General features: G+C 36.9%; 1 protein-coding gene across 1 annotated transcript in view; it reads right to left on the minus strand.

Annotated features, from left to right (window-relative positions):
* The window catches only part of LOC136148660 (guanine nucleotide-binding protein G(q) subunit alpha), a 301,839-nt gene that overhangs the window by 64,351 nt on the left and 217,081 nt on the right, over positions 1-20,407 (minus strand). Inside the window, exons 4-5 of the mRNA XM_065908330.1 lie at positions 14,475-14,603; positions 11,987-12,116 (exon numbers count right to left, since the gene is read on the minus strand). Coding sequence (XP_065764402.1) covers positions 11,987-12,116; positions 14,475-14,603 — 259 coding nt within the window. The remainder of the gene's footprint in view (positions 1-11,986; positions 12,117-14,474; positions 14,604-20,407) is intronic.

Here is a 20,407-nt window from a genome sequence, read left to right on the forward strand (position 1 = left end):
TGAAAAGAACAGTAGCTGCTGGAGAGCAGGAGGGAGGGAGTGAGGAAGGATGAAGAGGCAGAGCGCAGAGGGTTTTGAGACTAGTAAAACTGTTCTGTATGATCCCACAATGGTGAATACATGTCATTGTATTAATACATTTTTCAAAATCCATAGGCTATACAACAGAAAGAGTGAATGCTGAAGTAAACTATGGACTTTGAGTGATAATCAAGTTTCAGTGTAGGTTCACTGATTGTAACAAATGTACCATGTAACAAACTCTTGCTAGAGGATGAAGATAATGGGAAAAGCTACTCATGAGTGGGGGAAATAGTTGTACTTTTTCCTCAATTTTTCTGTGAACCTAAAGTTGTTCTTAAAGAAACCCCAGTGACTTTATATATTAAAAAAAATTATATAATAGTGATTTTGTCCAATTCAATTAAAATATTAAAATCCACTGACGTGTATACTTTAAAAGAACAAATTTGATGTTTTATGATGTTTGATGTTTTATGAATTAAATTATGATTGGTTTAATGGCTCAGTCGTATTCAACTCTTGGTGACCCCATGGACTGTAGCCTGCCAGGCTCCTCTGTCTGTAGAATTCTCCAGGCAAGAATTACCGGAGTGGGTAATTCCCCTTCTCCAGGGGATCTTCCTGACCCAGGGATCAAACCCAGGTCTCCTGCATTGTAGGCAGATTCCTTACCATCTGAGCCACCAGGGAAGCCCCTTAATCTTTTCTACTACTTTGTGATAGAACCTTTTCTACTTCCTACGTGGCTGGACTCTGCTTCTGACACACTCTTTCCCTCCGAGGTGAGTCCCCAGTTTAACAAATCTCTCTCATGTGTGTGTGTCTGCCCATTGCTGCCCTCGCCCCGTTGATGCCACCAACTGGCTTCCTCCTGCTCAGTCCCCACCTCTTATAAAAAAAACCTGAGCGTCCTTGGTGGACTCACCTAGGCTGAAAGAAAGGATGCTAGCACTTCTGGTTTGCCCTTGCATAACTGCTTTATTTCAGCAAAGAGCATTTCTGTCACCTTCTTGATGACAATAAGGATAAATCAACAGGAAAGATAAAAATTTCAAACTTATAATGTACATGATAATGAAGTCTCAAAACATAAAAGTGTGGAATTTAAAAAACAAGACAAGTTTATGACCCAAGTGAGATATTGGGGGGGGGGGGGTGGAACTAAGCTGGGGGAGGGGAACATACATATTATTTTTCAGATGGCTTTATTTTTTTCACCCCCAAAGTGAGAGGGCATTTTTTTCTCTTTTCTTCCCTTCTTTTCAGGGATTCATTTCTGTATACTTTTATGAGTCAACCAAGCTATACAAAATATATTTCTTAATAACACAAGATTGTGTATTATATATCAAATTACCCTACAGTATAAGTAATTTTTAATTTACACATATATTTTCATTTACCTAAAAAAAAAATCTTAAAATAAAAGTTTAATTTATATTAAATTATTTAAATTTTCTCCAGTGTTCCCAAATTACATAACTAGGTAGTTGCTATGCAAATTATTTTAATATCAAAGAAAAATCACAAGCGAGTGGTTACTTATGTTTATAACATTAAAATGCTGGTTTTAATATTAGCATTTAATTTTTAAATGAGTTTAGAATTTAAAAAGGTCCATATAGTCAAAGTTATGGTTTTTCCAATAGTCATGTATAGACGTGAGAGTTGGATCATAAAGAAGGCTGAACACTGAAGAACTGATGCTTTCAAACTGTGGTGCTGGAGAAGACTCTTGAGAGCTCCCTTGGACAGCAAGGGGATCAAACCAGTCAATCCTGAAGGAAATCAACCTTGAATATTCTTTGGAAGCACTGATGCTGAAGCTCCAATACTTTGGCCACCTCATGCGAAGAGCTGACTTATTGGAAAAGACCCTGATGATGGGAAATACTGAGGGCAGGAGGAGAAGGGGGCGACAGTGGATGAGATTGTGGGATGGCATCACTGACTCAATGGACAAGAGTTTGAGCAAACTCCGGGAGATGAACGGAAGGACAGGGAAGCCTGGGGTACTGCAGTCCATGGGGTCCCAGAGTAGGACATGAATAAATGAATGAATAACAACATAGAATCAAAAAATAAAGGTGGAACTGTACAGGTAGCAATCAAAAAACAAAAAGATTATAGCAAATGTCATGTTAAGAAGTCCATTTCCAAAATATACATGCTATGCACTACAATTGGGAGGAAAGATTCCTTATGGAGGATATGTAAAGGAAAAATTTAAGACCAATAGAATGAACCACACTAAAACACATTATTTAACGACATAAAAAAGCAAGTCAATGAGTAGCAGAAGTTACTTGCAATAGAGATAACTTACAAAGAACTTGTGTCAAGAATATACAAAGAAAAAAAAGAATATAGAAAGAACTCTATGCTAATGTTTTTCTAAAAGGCAGATCAATATAAAACTGGCAAAAGAAGTGAATAGGCTCTTCAAAAAGAGAACATACCATGATAAAGAAATATACAAAGAACTCAAACTCATTATAATCAGGGAAATGCAAACTGACACCACAAAGAGATGCCATTACACACCTAATATAATGACTAAAGTTAAAAAGTTGACAGTATCTATGCTGGCAAGGATACTGATCAATTGGAACACACATATACGGCTGGTAGAAGTGTAAACTGTTTTCAAAGTTCAAACTGGTAGCGTTAAGTGGGTTGAACGGTGATCCCCTCAAAAGGGATGTCCATGTTATATCCCTTAAGACCTGTGAAGGCAAACTGATTTGGAAAAAGTCTGTGACTATAATGAAGTTAAGGATCTTGAGATCATTTCGGATAATCTACAAGGCCCTAAATCCAATGACAAGAGTACTTATAAGACAGCAGAGAAGACACAGACACAGAAGAGAAGGCCACATGAAGACAGGCAGAGACAGGACGAGAAAAAGAAGGGATCCTCCCCTATAGTCTTGAGGGATTTCAGCCTGCTGAAACATTGACTTCAGACTTCTAACCTCCAGAATTATGAGCTCGTAAATGTCTCTGGTTGTAACCCACCAAACCTATGGTCATTTGTTACAGCAGCCATAGGAAAGGAATACAGGCAGTATCTAGTACCGTTGAACATACACATTCCTTGTGAATGATCAATTCTACTTCTATCCAAGAGACAATGAAACATATATAAGACAAAAATATGAAGAGAATATTCATATTACCATTATTTGCAACAGTCCCAAAGAGAAAACCACTTAGATATCCATCAAAAATAGGATGTAAAGATAAACTATGATATATTCATACAACTGAATAATATAAAGTAATCAAAATGAAAACCTGCAGCTACATACAACATGGATTTATCTAATAAACTTATTCTGAACACAAGAAGGTAACACAGAAGAATTTACTTTCATTTATATGAAGTTCAAAATAGGCAAAATAAATCTACAGTGTTAGAAGTCAAAATAGTACCCTGGGAAAGTAGGGATGGAATGGTTTTAACATACATAATGTTAGAACTTTGCACCCCAAAATATGAAATCACAATTTCAAGCACATATGGAAGGAACATTTATAAAAATTGGCCACTTCAATGACAAAAGCAGCGTTCTAAACAATAAATGGTGAGCTATACAACGTCACACTTATGGATGGTGATATTTAATAAAGTTGAGAAACAAACCTCAAATTTACCTATACATTTATTAAAATCCCAAACTTGTGTTTTGGAATTTGATAGGCTGATCTTAAAATTCAAGTGAAAGACTAAAGGACCAAGAATACCCAAGAAAATTCTGAAGAACAATGAGATAGGTAAATTTGATGCTCTAGATATATAAACTAGTGATTTTATAACTTTTATATTGCTACAGGAGTAGTAGATAGATCAAATAGAGAGCCCAGAGGAAGACTCAGGCCTGTAATAAAACTTTATGCACATCTCCTATGTCACTAATATCAGTGTGAAGGAGGACTGTCAAAAGAGCCGACAAAAGCAAAAACAAAAACAAAAACATCTGCTTAAAGTCCTTGGAGAGCTACAAAGTAGTGAAGAAATACAGGTCAGAATTTGGGGAGGGACAAGTCTGGAGGAATGAGCCCAGGTTTGGGGGCTACTTTCCCAAGGAGTTATTTGCTGATTCTGGAGATGGCAGCTGAGAGGGTTCTCCCAGGCTCTGCATTAGGAGTGAAGGTATATCCAGTGAGAGGCCCCTGCAGGCACCATAGCTCAGGGCTACCGCCACCAAAAGGGCTAACAAGACAAGACCAAGGGTTGGCAGAGATGGGAAGCGACAGGAACTTTCAGGCATGGCTGATGGGGCTGCAAATTTGTTCACTCAACTTGGAAAATACTTTTGCCTTATCTACTAAAGTTGAAGATATGTATTCCCTAGGTGCCTTCAATTCTACTCCTAGGTAGACAGGCAACAGAAATGTAACCCAAGGTGCACGAAGAGACTTCTACAGGAATATTCACAGTAGCATGATTTGTAATATTCCCCGATTGGAAACACACAAAAAGTCTATGCTTAGTAGAATGGATAAACAATTTCTGGTATTTTTAGGCAACAGAGTACTAATTGGCAATGTAGTGATAAATGAATAAACTATATAAAATATACACACCTTACAAACATAACACTTCAAAAGAAGCCAGATATCAAAGTTTATATAAATAGCATTCCATCTGTATAAAGGTCAAAAAGCACACTGATTCCCTTCATATAAAAGTTAAACACCAGTAAAAACTGTAGTGTAGTATTAAAGCATTAAAACTAAAGAGAAAAGCAAAGAAGACATGACAGAACAGAGGTTACCTGCTGGGGGAGAGGCATTAGCAGGGCTGCAGTGGTCTTGCAAAAAGCGATGGTCTATTTCTTGACAGGGGTGTTGGACACACAGATGCTTTGTGGTAAACTGATATGCAGTACATTTTTTTAATTTGTGTACTTTTCTTTACATATACGTGTATCTTTCAATAATTAAAAAGGTAAGAAGACATCAGTGGATGTGGATGATGGATTTTATCATTCCATAAGTGGTACTGGATCAACTGAACAGAAATGTGGCCAGAGCATATCAAATCTTTACTTCCTATCACACACAAGAATCAACTGAAGGTGTATAAAAAACCTAGGAAAAGCAAAAATCTTTTAAGTTTTACTAGAAAATATGGTATAATCATCATATTCTATAGGATAAATCATCAAGTTCTATGGGATAAAATTAATTCCTGAAGAAAATACAATAATATGATCAATAAAAGCAAAGAGTGAGTTGGCCACATTATGATTAAAACTCTTCTCTAAGACAAAGTGAAAAGACAAACCACACATGGAGAATTTTAGTCTCCTGTATCACTGAAATAGTTTATAAAAACAAACATAAACAAAATCTACTTTCCTGACCATTTTTGGTTTTATTCTACATCAAGCTGTGTATTTAGACCTCATGTTACTGGCCTGTCACAAACTTTGATGTTACAACACTGACTTACACTGAGATAAACTGGTCTTAGGAACTCTGATATTTGGTTTCCTGGAGGAGTATTATCATAGATACAATTTACTACCTCCTGCAGTATCTCTGTACAAAGCTGCTGGAACAGTCACTTGGAGGGCTCTGTACCAGAAGAAACTTTGTTTTTAAATAGACAAAGTGAACCCTGTAACAGACTATGATTACTTCCTTTTATTGGTTCCTAAGAGAAACTTGACTAAATCTATGGACTACCACTGGGAAGGTACCTAATTGTCTGGTTTTATTTCAGTTCTTAATCTCACTCTCCAATCCTTATTGTCTTTTCAACCAGATTTTTTAGGTGATTTATTTTATCCTACTGCGTGTATGTGATTATGTACACACATAACACATATACACACAGAGAGAGGCATATAATATTAATATAAAGGAAGAACTAATAGATATTTATTAAAGTTTATAACTTCTGTTGATCAAAAGGTATCATTAAGAGAATAAATGGCAAGCTGCAAAGTAGAATAAGATGTTTGAAATACACATAACAAGAGGTTCAAATCCAAGAATATTAGCAACTTCCTCAAATTAGTTAAAAAAAAAAAGATAATTCAAAATAAAAATGAATAAAGTTGGTAGACAGTAGAGCTAAAGTTCCAATCTGATGTCTTACTTTATTTTACTTAAAAAAATTATCATTTTACTTATATGTAATGCTATCACCTAGCAACAGTGACAATCACGGTTTATACTTTGGTCTTGGTAGATAATCCTCTATTTCCTTTCTTTTCTCAGGGGAAGGGGTGGATGCTAATAACCTTCTCTGTATAATACTAACATATATATGCAATTTGTTGAGATTACAGAAATCAGATTATACCAAATACAGTTTTGTACAATATTTTCCATATAATTAATAAAAACCTATTTCGGAGATTATGCTAATAGAGGTCCCATGTAGAGTCTTTAAAAGATCTGCAGTATACATCCACACAAAAAGCATCCCTGTGTACCTACTTCCCCACACCCTTACCAGCACCAAGTGCAGGCCTCTGGTTCAGACTCGTAAATGGTGATCAGAACACTTCCTCTTGGCTTCCTTCAAGCATTGAGGACAAAGAAATAAAGAAGGAGCAAAATAATGAGCAAACAGAAATGACAGGGAATGAAAAGGGTGTGTGATGGAGTTTAGAAAATAAACAAGTGGCTGAAAGTGAACAAAGGAATGAGGAAATGGGAAAGGGGTTAAATATTAAAAAAAAAAAAAGTAGGACATCTTTCAGGAATATTCCTATTAATCAGGCCATGACTCTGAGATAAGTAGAGTAATAACTGAGGAGCAAGATGTAGTTTCTGATTTCATAATTTGATTGAGAGTGGATAAAGGAGGGCTAGAACCAATCCCACCAAGACTGGATATCTTAACCTATGCTTTTACTTTTGGAGTTTAGGTTTCTTCTCCCCCTCAATTTTTAGTCAGTTTTCTCCTCCCAGAGCTGAATTTTATCTGAGAAAAACTCCCAAACTTCATTTGGAGTTTTTAGAGCAGAACAAAGCATGTTCCTCACACTTTCAAAGAAAATGTTCAGGCTTTGGTTGCAGCTGGATAACTTCAAAATGGCTTCATTTAAAGACTTCACACACACAAAAAGACTTCATATAAATGTGAAAAAAATTATAAAGAAAATTTTAATCTATAAAAAAGAAAGCTGAGAGCAGAAGAATTGATGTCTTTGAACTGTGGTGTTGGAAAAGACTCTTGAGAGTTCCTTGGACTGCAAGGAGATCCAACCAGTCCATCAATTAGTCCTGGGTGTTCATTGGAGGGACTGATGTTGAGGCCGAGACTCTAATACTTAGGTCATCTGATGCGAAAGGCTGACTCATTTGAAAAGACCCTGATGCTGGGAAAGATTGAGGGCAGGAGGAGAAGGGGACGACAGAGGATGAGATGGTTGGATGGCATCACCGACTCAATGGACACGAGTTTGGGTGAACTCTGGGAGTTGGTGATGGACAGTGAGGCCTGGCGTCCTGCGGTTCATTGGGTCGCAGAGAGTCAGACATGACTGAGCGACTGAACGGAGCTGAAAGACTCCATAGAGGAGAAATATCTGAAGGAAATGCATATTTTAGACTGTCTGAAGATAGTTTAAACTCACAAGAGTAATTCAGAAACTGAATGACTGGTGAAGGATCTTTGGCTGATCTACTATGAGTGTAACAAGAGCTTAGAGATGGAAAAGAGTGGTTTCACGCTTCGCAGGGTCAGTATTTTCATTCTACCTCTGTGTTCTTGGCTACCTTTAACAGTTCCTCTTGCTTTTTCTCTGAGCTCATCCATAACTTCTGGAAGACACTGTGAAGTAGGGGAAAGAAAGTTGGTCTAGAAGGGCAGGGGAACGGGACCCTGAATGATCCTGCCCATGGCCTTAATCTCTCCATTCTCAGCAAACCTGATCTCCGCACAGGAGGTCAGCCAGTGAGATCCAAATGAGTAATGGTTTAAACAAGTTTTGAATAGGCATTAAGTGCTAAGGTATTACAAATGTCTATGCTCTCCTTTGACAGTTTTTTTTTTTCAATCAATTGAGCAACTCTAAGAATCAGATTTGAAGAATAAACGTTTATGGGAACCAATATTGGGGAATCTGTCTTGGTGCAAAGGAGGACCTGGGATACAGGGAACTATCTCAATATTTTAATAAAACTAAAACCTAATTGGTTGTGACCATTTCAAAAGGATTAATGTAATTTAGAAGCATACACACCCTGCTTATTTAACTTATATGCAGAATACATCATGAGAAATACATCCAGCTTGGCTGGATGAAGCATAAGCTGGAATCAAGACGGCTGGGAGAAATATCAACAACCTCAGATATGAAGATGTCACCACTCTTATGGAAGAAAGTGAAGAAGAACTAAAGAGCCTCTTGATGAAAGTGAAAGAGGAGAGTGAAGAAGTTGGCTTAAAGCTCAACATTCAGAAAACTAAGATCATGGCATCCGGTCCCATCACTTCATGGCAAATAGATGGGGAAACAGTGGAAATAGTGGCTGACTTTTGTTTTTTTGAGCTCCAAAATCACTGCAGATGGTGACTGCAGCCATGAAATTAAAAGACGCTTGCTCCTTGGAAGGAAAGTTATGACCAACCTACACAGCATATTAAAAAGCAGAGACATTATATTGCAACAAAGGTCCATCTAGTCAAGGCTATGGTTTTTACAGTAGTCATGTATGGATGTGACAGTTGGACTATAAAGTAAGCTGAGCACAGAAGAATTAATGCTTTTTGAACTGTGGTGTTGGAGAAGACTCTTGAGAGTCCCTTGGACTGCAAGGAGGTCCAACCAGTCCAAGGAGAAACGGACACGACTGAGTGACTAAACTGAACTGAGAAGCATATACTCAAAAAAGAAGTGCTGGAGAAAAAGAGTCTGAGTTTTTGTGACTCTATAAAAAGTTTAGTCTGTAAGAAGACAGTCCCTGAGTCAGTATCTGAGAAACAACAATGTTTTAGTGCTCAGATATTCACATAACAGAGAACCACAAAAACAGGATTAAAAGACGGAGTTTGGATATACACCGATGACCTGAACTATGTTATGCAAATGCTTTATTGTGTTTTCTGGACTTTCAGGGACACTGAAATAATGTATATGTGAAAGGATTAGAGCAGAATAGCTGGCTCCATGCTGGTATGCTATCACAGGGAAACCAAGACAGCAAAAGGAATATGGAAATCAACACAGCTCTACAGCCCTGATTATGCTCACCCACTGTTTGACCACATATTTCCTTTTTTGGAGAAAAAAGATAAAGAAATTCATTCCTGAAACTCTTGGAAAACAGAATCTAGACAGACAAAAGCATATCTACATAAAAATTCTGAGGACTAATGCATAAAGCTTTAAAATATTAAAAGCCAAAGCAATAACCTAAAATAAAATACTTCCTTTAACTGTTTTTGCTAGTGGTCTGCAATGCATTTTCCACAGTTCCCCAAGATAAAAAGGCAGCTGTCAGTATCCATTCCCATGTTTTTCTCATGAATATATATCAAGGGAAGTACAACAAAGTCTGCTTTGGATTAGAGTTATGAACATCAGATTTCAAAAGAACAAAATGTTTTAGGAGTTTATTCCAGCTTTGTCTCACCAAACCCTAAAAATGTGGGGAAAGTAGAATTCTATAGTTCTGAGTTTTCTTAAAGATTTGAGAAAGTAGAGGCAATGATATTTTCATATATTATTCTAACTGGAAAATAAAAAAGAATAATGGGCTACATCCTGACATTTAAAAATACTTTTGATAGTGTTTCCCAATTACCAGCAGTGATGGCTATGGATAACATGGATGAAGAAATTAACATAATTCTTATTATATTTAAGACCATCTCCAGTACTACCAATCAGACTTGACATGATGTTTGAGAAAAGAACACCATAAAATTACAAGGTAGGCTTAAAAAGTATGCACAAGTGATTAGGGAGTCCTAATGAATAGTAACAGATTTATTATTTTAATTTGCAGCATAAGACATCACCACAGGAATCAATAAACTGATATATTTTTAGATGTACATAAGTACCTATACATTGAATGGCAAGTTACTGTGGAAACTTTCATTCTGTGGAAACTTTAACTGGATTTATGTGCTAGAATTAGCTGATGAGTTGCAAGTTTTGAAGTGGTAAACTCATTAGCATTAAATCACAAAATATATTTCTTTATAAATATAATGCATTTATCATATAAAATATGTATTGATAAACATTTGTTTTCCTCTAGCTATATGTAAATAGTGACAAAAGAAATTAAATTATGCATGCTTCTTACATCTTCTGTGTCGTTGAAAACATCTTAAAATTTTATTTCACTGGACAGCAAATTAAAGAAGAGAAATGATGACCTTTATAAGTAAGGCCTTTCTCCTCTCCTACTCTCTCTACTGACAAAAAGCATCCTTCTTTTTACGAGGTCCTTTAGGCCAGTGTCAATTTTTTTCCCCCATTTCTGTGCTCTTTAGATAGCCTGGTATCTAGCATATAGTAGAATGAGCCCTCAAAATATCTTTTGTTTTGATTCAACATTTAAATAAATAAAAAATATTGTCATATTCTTCCAAAATGTGTAATGTCTTTAAAATATTATATCCAAAGATTATGGAATAACAAACAGATATAAAAATAAAAATACATATTGAGATAGCATATCTAAAATTCTTTAATTTGAGTTAAGCAACTGCTTAACTCAAAAGTGTGATAATTATTCTCATATATCTTATACTTTTCAGGCATTTTGTATTACAGAGGCAAATGGTGATAAACCTCATTATTAAAAAGAATTCCCTTAAATAACAAGATATACATGAAAAAAAAAAGAACTTCTTTGGTTCAAAAGCCCATATACTTGTAACCCAGGAAACATGCGAAATGTATGAACAGGTAACTTATCTCCAACTTTTTATCAATTCTATATACAAAAGAAATGCTAAGGAGGACTGGATCTGTATTTTAATGGAAATACTAACACCTGAAGAAAAATAAAATATTTAAAAGGACCAAGAAGCCAGAATTCTTGTGTACCCCAAAAATCAGAAGTACATTTTAATATGCCAGATCTTATTTTAATCAGCTCTTGGGGATTTCTCATGTCCTTCTCTTTATTTTCTACCCTATTAGGAGGATATTTAACATCTGCTATTGGCATGTCAGTCTGCAAACTCTGCCTCTAGCAGGAAAACAATGGTGTCTTCTCCATTTCCCCAATACACACACCAAACTCCAGACCAAAGTCACAGCTTTCTATGTCCCTTAAATATTCTCCACAATCAACTCTGACTCATGATGGCGCCTTTATCATCCTAAAAATTCGTATTTATACTTGTCAGAATTTCATGCAATAGGGAGATGACAACCCTGAATCAGCTCTCCAGACAGGCATATCAAGGATGCTTTTTCATTCACTCAGTGCTTAGAAAAGAGATAAAGTTTTGCAATAGCCTCCAGAATTCTGTAAGAGCAGGGAGGCCACATCACCAGGACACTTCTTGGCTCCAGAACAAACTGATTTAGAGCCCAGCTGCAAAGTCACTCACATTTGCCAAGAGAGATTTTGAGTATTCTTTGCGACCCACCCCTCACACAAACAATGATTCAAACAAAATGAAAACAAAACAAAACAGGCTGACTCACTCCAATACCCTTAGCTCCATCCTGTAGGAAGAAGTCTATAAAACAGTGTGATGATTAGCCTAGGGATTTCCTGGTTATTTTCATTTTCAGAGGCTCTGTCTAGTGTAAAAAGTATCAAAGAGGGTCTAATTAGACCTGAACACACAGACCTGCTCAAACATCTTATTGTTCTGAGTGGTACAACAGGGTTATTTTGGGTTATTTAAAAAATTCTCAAATCAGTAGTCAAGAAAGCAATGAAGTCAGTTTATCCCAAGCCCTTTCAGTTATTTGTATAAGATATTAAAATGATACTCCATGCCTGTTCACAGAGCACTCACCTCATTGTCTGACTCCACGAGAACTTGATCATATTCACTAAGCGCTACTAGAAACATGATCGAGGTGACGTTTTCAAAGCAGTGTATCCATTTTCTTCTCTCTGACCTCTGGCCCCCTACATCGACCATTCTGAAAGGTTAATAGTATTCATATTAACAGCACATAAAGAAAAGCGTCAATATAAATATAGCTTTACTTATAAATGTAAGAAATATACTTTCTGAAGAGAATAGGTCACCAAAGTCAATTCAATTAATATTTATTGACTATCTACTAATTTTCTGTTACCCAAAATCAAAGTCAAGACATTCCACATAATAAATCATTGCAGTTATTAAAAAATTACCTGGCACGTATGAAAATTATGACTTTGTAAAATAAAAAAAAGAAAGAAATCCTGTGCCAAGCCAAGCAAAAAGGGTGTTTTATTTGACCAAGCATAGAAGAGTCAGAAACAAAATGAGTTTGTGTTCAGCTCTAATGGCAAATACTGTCTTCAGTTTCTTTTCCTGTAAAATGAGAATGAATATCTTCATGTATATCTCAAAAAAGCTAGAGATGACTGCAAAGGCATTTAAAAGATGTAAGATGCCATACATTTCAACATGAGTGTATAAATCTGTAAATGCAAACACAACCCCACTGATCTTCCAGCATTTGAGGCTGTTTTTTTCTTCCAATATTGACAATAATTTGTACAATCATGCCAATAACATGGTGCAATAAGCCTTATACATAAATCAACTTGCTATGCTGTAAGAAGTCATGTGTATAAAATTAAGATGCTGTAAGAAGCCACCATATGAGTTATTTCAAGAATTTGTTTTTTATACATCAACTCTGTGCTAGCTCATTGCTCAGGAACTGACATCAATTAACTTGAATGCTAATGTACACATGAAAATATCTAGCAGAACTTAATATTGAATCTAAGTTTCTTCAAACTATTGACTAAAATGTGCACAATGTTTACAAGAAAAATCTTTTCAGAAAATGAGAGTTTTAGGTACAAAAAGTTTGGGAGTAGGGTTCTGAAAGTGTTTGTTGAGAACTGCAGTTGTTCTTGGTGTCTTCCTGGCTCTCAGCGTCAAACCTAAATTAAGAAATCAAGGATGTTCCAGTGATTGTTTTGAAAAGTTTTCATGAAAGAGATATCTGAGGAGCAAAACAATGGATCCAGGGACACCTATGAACTATAGACATCAAAACTAGATTCTTAGGTCTTTATAAATATTAAAATGCTAGTTCTTCTCTGGTGTCGAGTGAATAAATGTCCATTTATATGAAATCCTCATTCCCTGAAATCTTGTCAAGCTAAGCTCTATAAGATGCTTTTAATTGTAGCAAGAAATTATTATTCTGTCATTACTTTTTTTGAAGTACCAAAAAATGTCCTTTAAAAGTTAGTATACAAAATGAAGGAAACAACCTCCCCAAGATGGAATAGTGACATGGTTTCAGATTTCACTAACCATAAAGCAAAGAGGAGATGAAAATCTCCATGAAATGCTACATGTCTTCTGAAAATATTCTAACAAGGTTAGAACCAGATGGAAATGTGGTGTTTCAAATGAAAGATCTCTAAATGCTATGAACTCAAAACTTAATCCAGAATGCTGAAGCTATAAGGAACCTTAGTGATCATCTAATGTAACCATTTTATTGAAAAAAATGATGCTCAGAAATAATTTCCAAAGTGTCACCCTCTTTATGGATATGTCTAACAGAGTAGTGAGGCAGCCGGATACCACCACAGGTGCTGAGACTGATTAGAATAAAACACACAGTGCTTTGCAGGCAATGACGAGGACCTGCTTATCAGAGTAACGTGGCAGTTACACTGTAGAAGTTACATTAACTCCCACTTCACAACCCTGTATTCTATGTAGCTGCCTTAAATGGGATGGGTTCTTCCAAGTAACTCACCTTTCTGACCCCAAAACATACTCACATGGTTTCATTCCTCTATGCACCATGCGGCTTGTATTCTAACTAGAAGTACATCTGAGCGATTGTGTAATACGAGGTTAAATGAAAGCAGTCTTATTTTTTCTTATCTAAAAAAAATTAGACTACTTCTGCTGAAGTATTACCCAGAAAGAATAGCAGTAGTGAAGGAGAAAGTAATAAATCTTCATTCTATTTTCCTATGTAAATTTAGGCTAGGTTAATCAATGCATTTTCAAAACCTTGTGTTTTTATTTTTTTTTTCCTCCGGCCGCCCCAAAACCTTGTGTTTTTAAATCTTTGAGGCAATTTATGTTGATTTCACTGATTTCTTAGTGATTTAATCTGAAATAAGAAACATGTTCATGCGTCTTTCTTCTACTTCCTCTTTCAGGGACACATTACTTCATTTATGTACCTGATGATAGTAACTAGTATAAAGGTGTTATTGTTTTAAAGTCTATACATGGTTTCACTATATTCACCAACGTGCTCCAGGTGTAAGAGCTGGGAAGTGGATTTTACGGACTCAGTTACTACCTGAAAATGACACTTTGTAAGTCGAAGGGGTATTCGATGATCCCTGTGGTGGGGACTCGGACTCTGAGCACGTCTTGCTGCGTAGGCAGGTAGGCAGGGTCAGCAACGCGGTCCAAGTCATTAAGATAGCTGGAGGAGGGAAGACACAGTGAGAAAGTCAGTGACACCATCGCACATGGCCTGCTGATGGAGAAGGAAGGGAAACAATGCATCCTAAGAGAAAAGAAAGAGAAAATCAGAAAGTGACAGATGCAGTCACCCTTCCACAAGTCATAACAAGGTTGTCCATCTATGACGGCACAGTTCACGGTATTTCTCACTTCTTCTCTTACAATCAAATAGAACCCGGACCAAAAGTAAAGGGGGAGAAGAAAAGAATTAAATCAGTCTCCTGCTCTGTACTTGTTTAGCAGATCTGGTGATTGAGCAGGAGTTTAAAGCAAATAGTTCTTGAATTATTTACACAAATGTTATTTGTATAAATAAACAGATAACAGAGTGACACATATGGTCAGGATGCATTTTTTTTTTTCTTTTTAACAGAACACCAGAGTCCTTTCCTGGAATGTATTTCCTTATAAGACAACAGCATACTATGTCAACTCTATCCAAAGTTTGAGTCATTCACAATTAATGTGAAGCCACAAGATTTCTAGCTACTGAGGCATCAATATCTAATGCCAGATATTTCCAGTGTATAGAATCATCACACCTAAACTTTAAATTTATCTGCTTATATAACACTTCTCCATTTAAAAAAAAAAAAGCCTTTTCACTGTGAAATAATTTTAGACTCACAAGCAGCTGCAAAAATATTACGGAGAATTCTCCTGTGCCCTTCATTTAATTTCCCCCAAAGATAACATCTTACGTGACCACAGTACATTATCAAAACCAGGAATCTGACATTGATCCAGTAATATAAACTAAACTACAGACGCTATTTAGATTTCATCAATTTTTACACACATACACACACACACATTTTTGGAGGGTATATACAACTATGAAATTTTATTTCACATAGAGATCTGTGCAATCACCACCAATCAGGATACAGAATTGTTCTGCTATCAGAAAAACTTCTTTGTGTTACCCATCCCAATTCTAACCCCTGGCAACCACACATATATTCTCTATCAGTAGAATTTTGTCATTTTAAAAATGTTATATTTCATTCTCTAAAATTGCAAAAATATTTGCAACTGTAAGAATCACGTAATTGGTGAGAAATCACATAACTGATGAGAAACAGGTAAGTTCTGCATGGTATCCTCATGATTTCAAAGAGACCTTTTGTTCCCTTTGGCCCTGAAAGGTATGGAGCACAGGTAAGATTTCAAAACATGCAACTACAAAGGATATACAGAAAGTAACTAACAAGTGAAAAAGATTTAAAGAGAAGGTAGAACCATCATAGACATGAAAGAGACTACATCCTCAATACCTTTATGCCCACGAACAAGACAGAGTGAGCTCTGAGATACAGAACAGGGACTGTCTGGTGTGAGGCATAACTTAGCAAAAGCATGAATATTCAGTTGACATGACCTATCCAGGAAAAAGACTTTGTCTCACCCTCTGTTATTCCTTATTACCTAAACGAGTGCCTGGCAAATAATACTTCATGATTATTTGCTGAATGGATGGATGATTTCCTATGCTGAGAGTTAGTTTTAACACTATTCAAATATCCTTCTTACTAGTGGTGTTTCCATATCAATGACATGGTCACATTTGAAACTGAGTAGTGGAAAAAATACCACATTAAGTCTGTAAGATTCATGGGATCATAAAACAGTAGACCTGGGTCTGGCTTTAACAAAGAAATAAATTACCACCTTTTTGCAGCTGTATCAATTCTTTAAGACAAAACCGGATTAGTCTGGAAATTTTTAATACAAAACAACTAATGAGTATTCTACTGGCCTTACCTCAAACATATCAATGGGCTATTAGCTCTCTACTGACTGATGGGAACCAGCCAATGTGGACAGCTTCTACCTGCATAAGCCTCAATCCTATGTGGCCCCCTCATCCCGGGCTTCAGGACTTGGGAGGGACTCACAGCACCTCCTGCATTTCACATTTGCTTAGGGAAAAAAGCCACTCTATTCCCTTAGAAATGGCATTCTAGCACGCTAAGCCCATGCTCATTTGTTGATCCTTGTCTCATTCTGAGAAGAGGTAACAATGGAATAATCTCTTAACTGAATTGCACTTTCCACCGAAGCACCTCCTGTTTGGGGGGAAAATTTTGATAGAATATGGGAGGGATGGGTTCATGCTGGACTATTTCATTCATTTAACCTTTAACAGAGAAACACCGAGGTCTGGACAAACTTACATTGCAGAGTAAATTTAGAGAGTTAATTATAGCTATAATTTGTTTTGTAGGAATGATTTTGAGTGGCTGCTGAGGTCATTCTTGGGGTGTTGCTATGGTGACAGGTACAAGGTACATTTCCAAGGCAATGTATATGTAACAAGTGACTGGTAGTAGCTCTTTCCTGATGTCAGAGAGAGAAAACTTCATGATTCACAAGGGACTTATTTAACTGTCTAGGAGTGAACACTTATTTAGGATTGATTGAAAATGGAAAGTTTAGTCGATTAAACTCATTTTACTCCAATCCATTCATGGGGACTTAATCACTCGTCACTGCTTTGAGACACTCAATAATTGAAAACTTCATAACTGCTTAAAAAAAAAAAAAACTCAATATTTTCCCCACCAACGTTTGCCCACTTAGGGTTCTCACACTCCATGGGGTCAGGGATCATGACCCCCTTCGTCCGTGGCTGGTCACCAACACTCGACCAAGGGACTGGAATATAGCAGTTGCTCAAGATGTGACCCAAATTAAAACTACTTCCTAGAAAACACTGTAGTGGCTAGAAAGGTAGGTTACACATTCTGGGAGAAAACAAAAGAGGATGGGGGTTGATAGGTACCCATCTTCATGTAGCTACCTCTCTGGGTTATTACTGGCCTGCACTGTGCAAGAACCAAATTCTGAATCAACATGCCTCTGATGAATGTAAAGACAACACAGAAAGGAAAGGCAGCATCCATTTAACCTCATTTAGTTGTTGTGCTTCCTGATATTCTTTCAGGGCCTGGCCACTGAATGATATAATTGGTACATCCGTTTTATGGCTATCAGTATCAAGCTTTCAGGCCCTGGAATTCACTCTAATCCCGGGCAAACAGAGGGAGTGGTCCCTTATTAACAGATGATTGTGACACAGTATCTTTAATGGAAGAAACAGGCTGCTGATAGTTTTCAGTGAAAAGTAAGACAACAGAGACTCATCTTAGTAAAATTTCCATGGTTCTTTTCCTACCATGAAAAAATGCAGGGTCATCCTGAAATTCAACAACCATCTTGATGGGAGCTGAGGAAATGAAGATCCCCAGGATGTGATCCCTGCCGAAAGGAGTTTACTAACTTGTGGGAAGAAAAGGGTTATATGAAGAGGAGGAACAGGGGAGTTTATCAGGGAAGGAAAGAATATGTATTTTGGAGACAGTCATTTTCTGGGAAACTGTTTGATCTCTCTCTAATCCTTGGTGATTATCCACGAAACATCCTTCTCTTGCATGACTGATTTATATGAAAGACTTAAGGAAATGATGCCCATTTGTTTATAATTACACTTTGTAATTGCTAAATTCCTTTTACACTTAACTTCAGGATCCCATCTCTGGTTGCAGAACAATAATAAATTCATAAATGGGATATAATCCATTACTTTAAATGATTAAAAATATATGGGATAAACTTGAATGTCACGAAAATAATATGCTCCAATCAAATTAAATATGGCATCTCTCTTCTGAATATTTTTAAAAGAGATTCCTTAGTTTTTGACAAGTTTGTCAGTAACAGTTTTGAAAGTGTTCGTCGCCCAGTTGTGTCCGACTCTTTGAGACCCCATCGACTGCAACCTGTGAGGGCCCTCTGTCCATGGGATTCTCTAGGCAAGAATACTGTTTTGAGTTGACCTTCAAATTTAATTTATGCTCCAATTTGACACGTAATGAGAACTTTTTTTAAAGTAAAAAGAAAAAACCCTACTCTACTACCTATGACTGGAAGGATAATTGAAATCTAAGCCAAGAATAGCATAGAAATTAGAAATTCAAGTGGTTTTTTTTTTAAGTGAAAGAAACATGAATAAAATTTTGAGATGACTCAGCAAGTAAACTGTATCATATTACAGCTGCGGTTAAAAAAAATTAACACAAGTATTAGGCATACAATCCTTATCAATTATACCAAAAGGGGGAAAGAACCCGTGGGTGGTAAGTGGGAAAAGAAATCTCTGACATTGGGTCTACAGCCAACCAAACATAGTAAGATAACTGAATACGGCACCTTGGAGCATTTAATGTAACAACATTATGGGCCATGTATCGGGGTTCTTTAACTCCTGTGTAAGAGCCTCCTACACAGGCTGTGTTAATAAGAGGTCTGCAGTTCAAGGCAGATATTAAGACGAAGCCCTGGCACAGAAAATGACTCTGGGTAGAATTTTACATTTTTAATTATTGAAAAGAAGGTTAGAAAAACTAGGTCGACTTCATTAAAAAAAAAAAAAAAAAACACTAAGACCTCATTGTAAGAGCAACAGTTTTAGGGTACCTGAAAGCTGGATCATGCCTGAGATCTTCTTTGACACTGGCAAAAGCACTGGAGCTAAGACACTAGAAACACACAGTCACTGTACAGTTGCTATGTGACCACAGGATTCAAAGGAAAAAAGTAAAAGAGACGTTCAAAGTGAACTTTAAAAAAAAAAAAGAAAGTAACCGTTCTGCACAGCTGCCATCCTGAGGGGACAGTCAAGCACAGGTTTTGGTGCCAAGACCCACCTATGTGCCCCCTTCTCCTTCGGTAGATCCTGCTGTTCGGAAGAGCCTGGCTAGTGATCTGGTTAGGTGGCTTAGCGGCACGGGATTTCTGATTACTCATGACACAAACACTTTCATCTTCTCAAGAGCTCAACTTTCCTTTTTCCTCTTTAACATCTGCACACCATGATCAGAGTTCAAGGAGGTACAGCATAAAATTTGCTCATAAGAAATTATTTGTTTTAAATACAAAATTCCAGATTTAAAACAAGATCTCCTAGGGGTAGCAGGGGGCTGCAACCTCACAGTTTATGAAAGCTACTCAAGGGAAAATATTCTGTGGGATAAAATAGGAAAGACCATGTATTTCAATCTTCCTTTGCCAAAAAACTAAACCAACTCAGAAAATCAGATTTTTTGAAAGTAAATTACATAACTCATAAAAAGACACTATATCACTGCATTTATAAACAGTTTCAGTATGTTCTATATGGATAGTTGATCTCAATGTCAACCCTAAAGAGACTACTAGTGTCAAGTGGGAGAAGGAGCTGGCAGCTATATGTGATTCAGGCAGGCTCTTGGACCAGGCCTAGGTCAGAGCAAAAGATTCCTAACTAAGTCTGTTGCTCAAACAAATTGACCTTGTAATTAATAGAGCAAACAAACAAACAAACGAACAAACAACAATGGTGGGGGAAGGGATAAATCAGGAGCTTTGAATGATACACACACACAACTATACATAAAAGAGATGACCAACAAGGACCTACTCTACAGCACAGGGGACTCTACTTCAGGTTCTGTGAAAAGCCATGTGAGAAAAGAATCTGAAAAATAGTGAATATGTGTATACGTATAACTGAATATGTATACATATAACTGAACCAACTGCTGTGCACTGAGGCTAACACTGCAAATCACCTGTGTGCTGTGGTGGTGGTTTAGTTGCTAAGTTGGGTCTGACTCTGGGGAACCCATGGACTGTGGCCCACCAGGCTTCTCTGTCCACGGGATTTCCCAGGCAAGAATACTGGAGTGGGCTGCCCTTTCCTTCTCCAGGGGGTCTTCCTGA

This window comes from Muntiacus reevesi, chromosome 17, assembly GCF_963930625.1.
Source record: "Muntiacus reevesi chromosome 17, mMunRee1.1, whole genome shotgun sequence".
NCBI lineage: Eukaryota > Metazoa > Chordata > Mammalia > Artiodactyla > Cervidae > Muntiacus > Muntiacus reevesi.